Source organism: Octopus bimaculoides, chromosome 4, assembly GCF_001194135.2.
Source record: "Octopus bimaculoides isolate UCB-OBI-ISO-001 chromosome 4, ASM119413v2, whole genome shotgun sequence".
In the NCBI taxonomy this organism is placed as follows: Eukaryota; Metazoa; Mollusca; class Cephalopoda; order Octopoda; family Octopodidae; genus Octopus; species Octopus bimaculoides.
In genome coordinates, this window is record NC_068984.1 from 21,460,309 (window position 1) to 21,463,373 (window position 3,065).

At 38.4% G+C, this 3,065-nt stretch overlaps 1 protein-coding gene across 1 annotated transcript in view; it reads left to right on the plus strand.

The window, feature by feature from the left end:
• LOC106883818 (protein FAM50A) overlaps nucleotides 1-2,686 on the plus strand; it is a 14,097-nt gene extending 11,411 nt beyond the window's left edge. The window contains exons 4-5 of the mRNA XM_014934959.2: nucleotides 1,308-1,492; nucleotides 2,105-2,686. Of these exons, the coding sequence (XP_014790445.1) occupies nucleotides 1,308-1,492; nucleotides 2,105-2,615 (696 nt within the window). The 3' untranslated portion in view covers nucleotides 2,616-2,686. The remainder of the gene's footprint in view (nucleotides 1-1,307; nucleotides 1,493-2,104) is intronic.
• The last annotated feature ends 379 nt before the right edge of the window (nucleotides 2,687-3,065 follow it).

Consider the following 3,065-nt stretch of genomic DNA (forward strand, 5'->3'; position numbering starts at 1 on the left):
CATTATCTACCAAATCCACTCACCAAGCATTGTTTTTGCCCATGGCTACAGTAGAAGTGGTACTTGCCCAAGGTATCACACAGTGTAACTCTACCTAAAGCCATTTAGTTGGGAAGTGAACTTCTCAAGCACACAGTCATGCCTTTGGCTATATATAACATATTAAGTGCATTACAGAAGATAATGTTAAGAAAAGCATTTCCAAGATAATGATGTCTGGTTTGATGATAAAACACTATGAGTGTTTTTCTTCTAGAATGTCAAGTCATTGTATGGAAAAGTATTTATCTTCCTTCAAATGTGGCTTTAATTCTTTGAAAATGTTAAGTCATCTTCATTATCATCGTTTTAACGTCTACTTTTCCATGTTCACATGGGTTGGACAGGATTTATTGAGCCAGATTTTCTATGGCTGAATCCCCTTCATGTTACCAACTCTCACTTGTTCCTAAGGTTATATTTTTCCAGGAGGTGCAATGGCCCAGTGGTTAGGGCAGCAGACTCGCAGTCAGAGGATCACGGTTTCGATTCCCAGACCGAGTGTTATATGTGTTTATTGAGCTAAAACACCTAAAAGCTCCACAAGGCTCTGGCAGGGGGTGGTGACGCCCCCTGTTGTACTCTTTTGCCCCAACTTCTCTCACTCTTTCTTCCTGTTTCTTGAGTAACACTGCAATGGATTGGCATCCCGTCCAGCTGGGTGGAACACATACACCATAGAAACTGGGAAACCGGGCCCATGAACCTGGCTAGGATTTAAAAGGGCGTAAGATATATATATATATATATATATATATATATATATATATATATATATATATATATATACATGCATATATGGGCACAGGACGTCACCAACGGTTCAAACAACATGAAATACATAAACAAACGAGTTAAATATGTAAACAATGGGAAAAAATGGAAAACAAGACAAGTAAACACAGAGAAAGGACCCTTCATCAGTTGTTGGTTGTCTATCTACTCCTCATTTCAAGCATTCAATGACAATATGAGTCTTCAAAGACAGTTGCTTCTGTAAATTCTAAAATAAAATTTAGGATTCATGGAGGGTCAAAGTTTGGAACAAAAACATGACAGTGGAGACATACATGAAACTGAATGAAAACAAGCATGGAGGGTCATTAGACCAGAACGAGACGATGACGTCGTCATCGTCGTTGTCGTCCTCGCCGTCGTCGTAGTAGTAGTAGTAATAGTAGTAGTAACTTATTTTCATTTTGGTTTGTTATAATTTGTGTATCTCCCATGCTCTGATGAAACACTTATGTTATTTTTGCACGTTTCAGAGAGCAGCTTTGTCATTTGACCCTGATGAAGGTGATGATGAAGATATATCTGATTTGGAGGAAGAACTCCCAGAAATTGATTTCACAACAGGGAAATTGAAAAGAAAACGTCTTGGAAAGAATCCTGATGTTGACACAAGTTTTCTACCTGACCGTGATCGAGAAGAAGAAGAGAACAAGTTGAGGTGAGTTGAATTTTCTTACTCCAGTTTTTACTTGCTAATACTGTTTTATTTGATTTTTACATATTTAATAATTTGCAATATTTTTTGATCAAGCACCATTTGAGCGCAATCGTTTCCAGCTTCGCCTTACTGGCACTTGTGCCGCCGGCATGTGGACAAAACATTGGACTGACTTCTGTGTAGGTGGCACGTAAAAAATACCATTTGAGCATGGCCGTTGCCAGTACCGCCGGACTGGCTCTCGTGCCGGTGGCATGTAAAAAGCACCCACTACACTCTCGGAGTGGTTGGTGTTAAGAAGGGCATCCAGCTGTAGAAACTCTGCCACATCAGATTGGAGTCTGGTGTAGCCACCTGGTTCGCCAGTCCCTTGTCAAATTGTCCAACCCATGCTAGCATGGAAAGCGGACGTTAAATGATGATGATATATACATATATCACATGTATACAAATTGAATTAGTATGCATATATTTATATATGCATTTTCGTATGCATATCATTTATATACATACCATATATTTATATATATATATATATATATATATATATATATATGTATGTATATACTATGTTTTTATTAATTTTTATATTTTGTATTCTTTCTGTTATAGGGAACAGCTTCGTCAAGAATGGGTTGCTAAACAAGAAAAAATTAAAAATGAAGAGATTGAAATTACCTACAGTTACTGGGATGGTTCTGGTCATCGTCGACAAGTGAAAATGAAGAAAGGCAACAGCATACAGCAGTTCCTGCAACGGTGTTTAGAGAATTTACGTAAAGAGTTCAATGATTTGAAATCTATCACAGTCGATCAGTTGATGTACGTTAAAGAAGACTTAATTATCCCACATCATTACACATTTTATGATTTCATTGTGACAAAAGCTCGGGGCAAAAGTGGACCGCTCTTCAATTTTGATGTGCATGAAGATATCCGTTTGATCAATGATGCCACTGTGGAGAAAGATGAATCACATGCTGGCAAAGTTTGCTTGCGAAGCTGGTATGAAAGGAATAAGCATATATTCCCAGCATGTCGATGGGAACCATATGACCCTGAGAAGAAATGGGACCAATATACTGTCTCTGATAAAAATGCTGCAAGGATTACAGTAAAATGAACTCTTGTATCTTTCATAGATTTAATATCGCATATCTCCTTTGATCTTTAAAATTATTTTATACATGTGAACTTGTCTGTTTATTTATTCTAGTATCATAAGCACAGGTATGGCTGTATGGCTAAGAAGATTACTTCTCAACCACATGGTTTCAGGTTTAATTTCACTGCATAGCACCGTGGGCAGGTGTTTTCTACTATAGCCCCGGGCTAAACAAAACCTTGTGAGTAGATTTAGTAGATGAAAATTGAAAGAAGCCCATCATGTCTGTATTTGTGTGTACATCCATACACATATACATATGTACATATATACATTAACAGTTGAGGGAACCCGTGGAAGAGGTAGGCCCAGGAAGACCTGGGCTGAGGTGGTGAGGCAAGACCTTCGTACATTGGGCCTCACCGAGGCAATGACTACGGACCGAGACCTTTGGAAATGGGCTGTGCG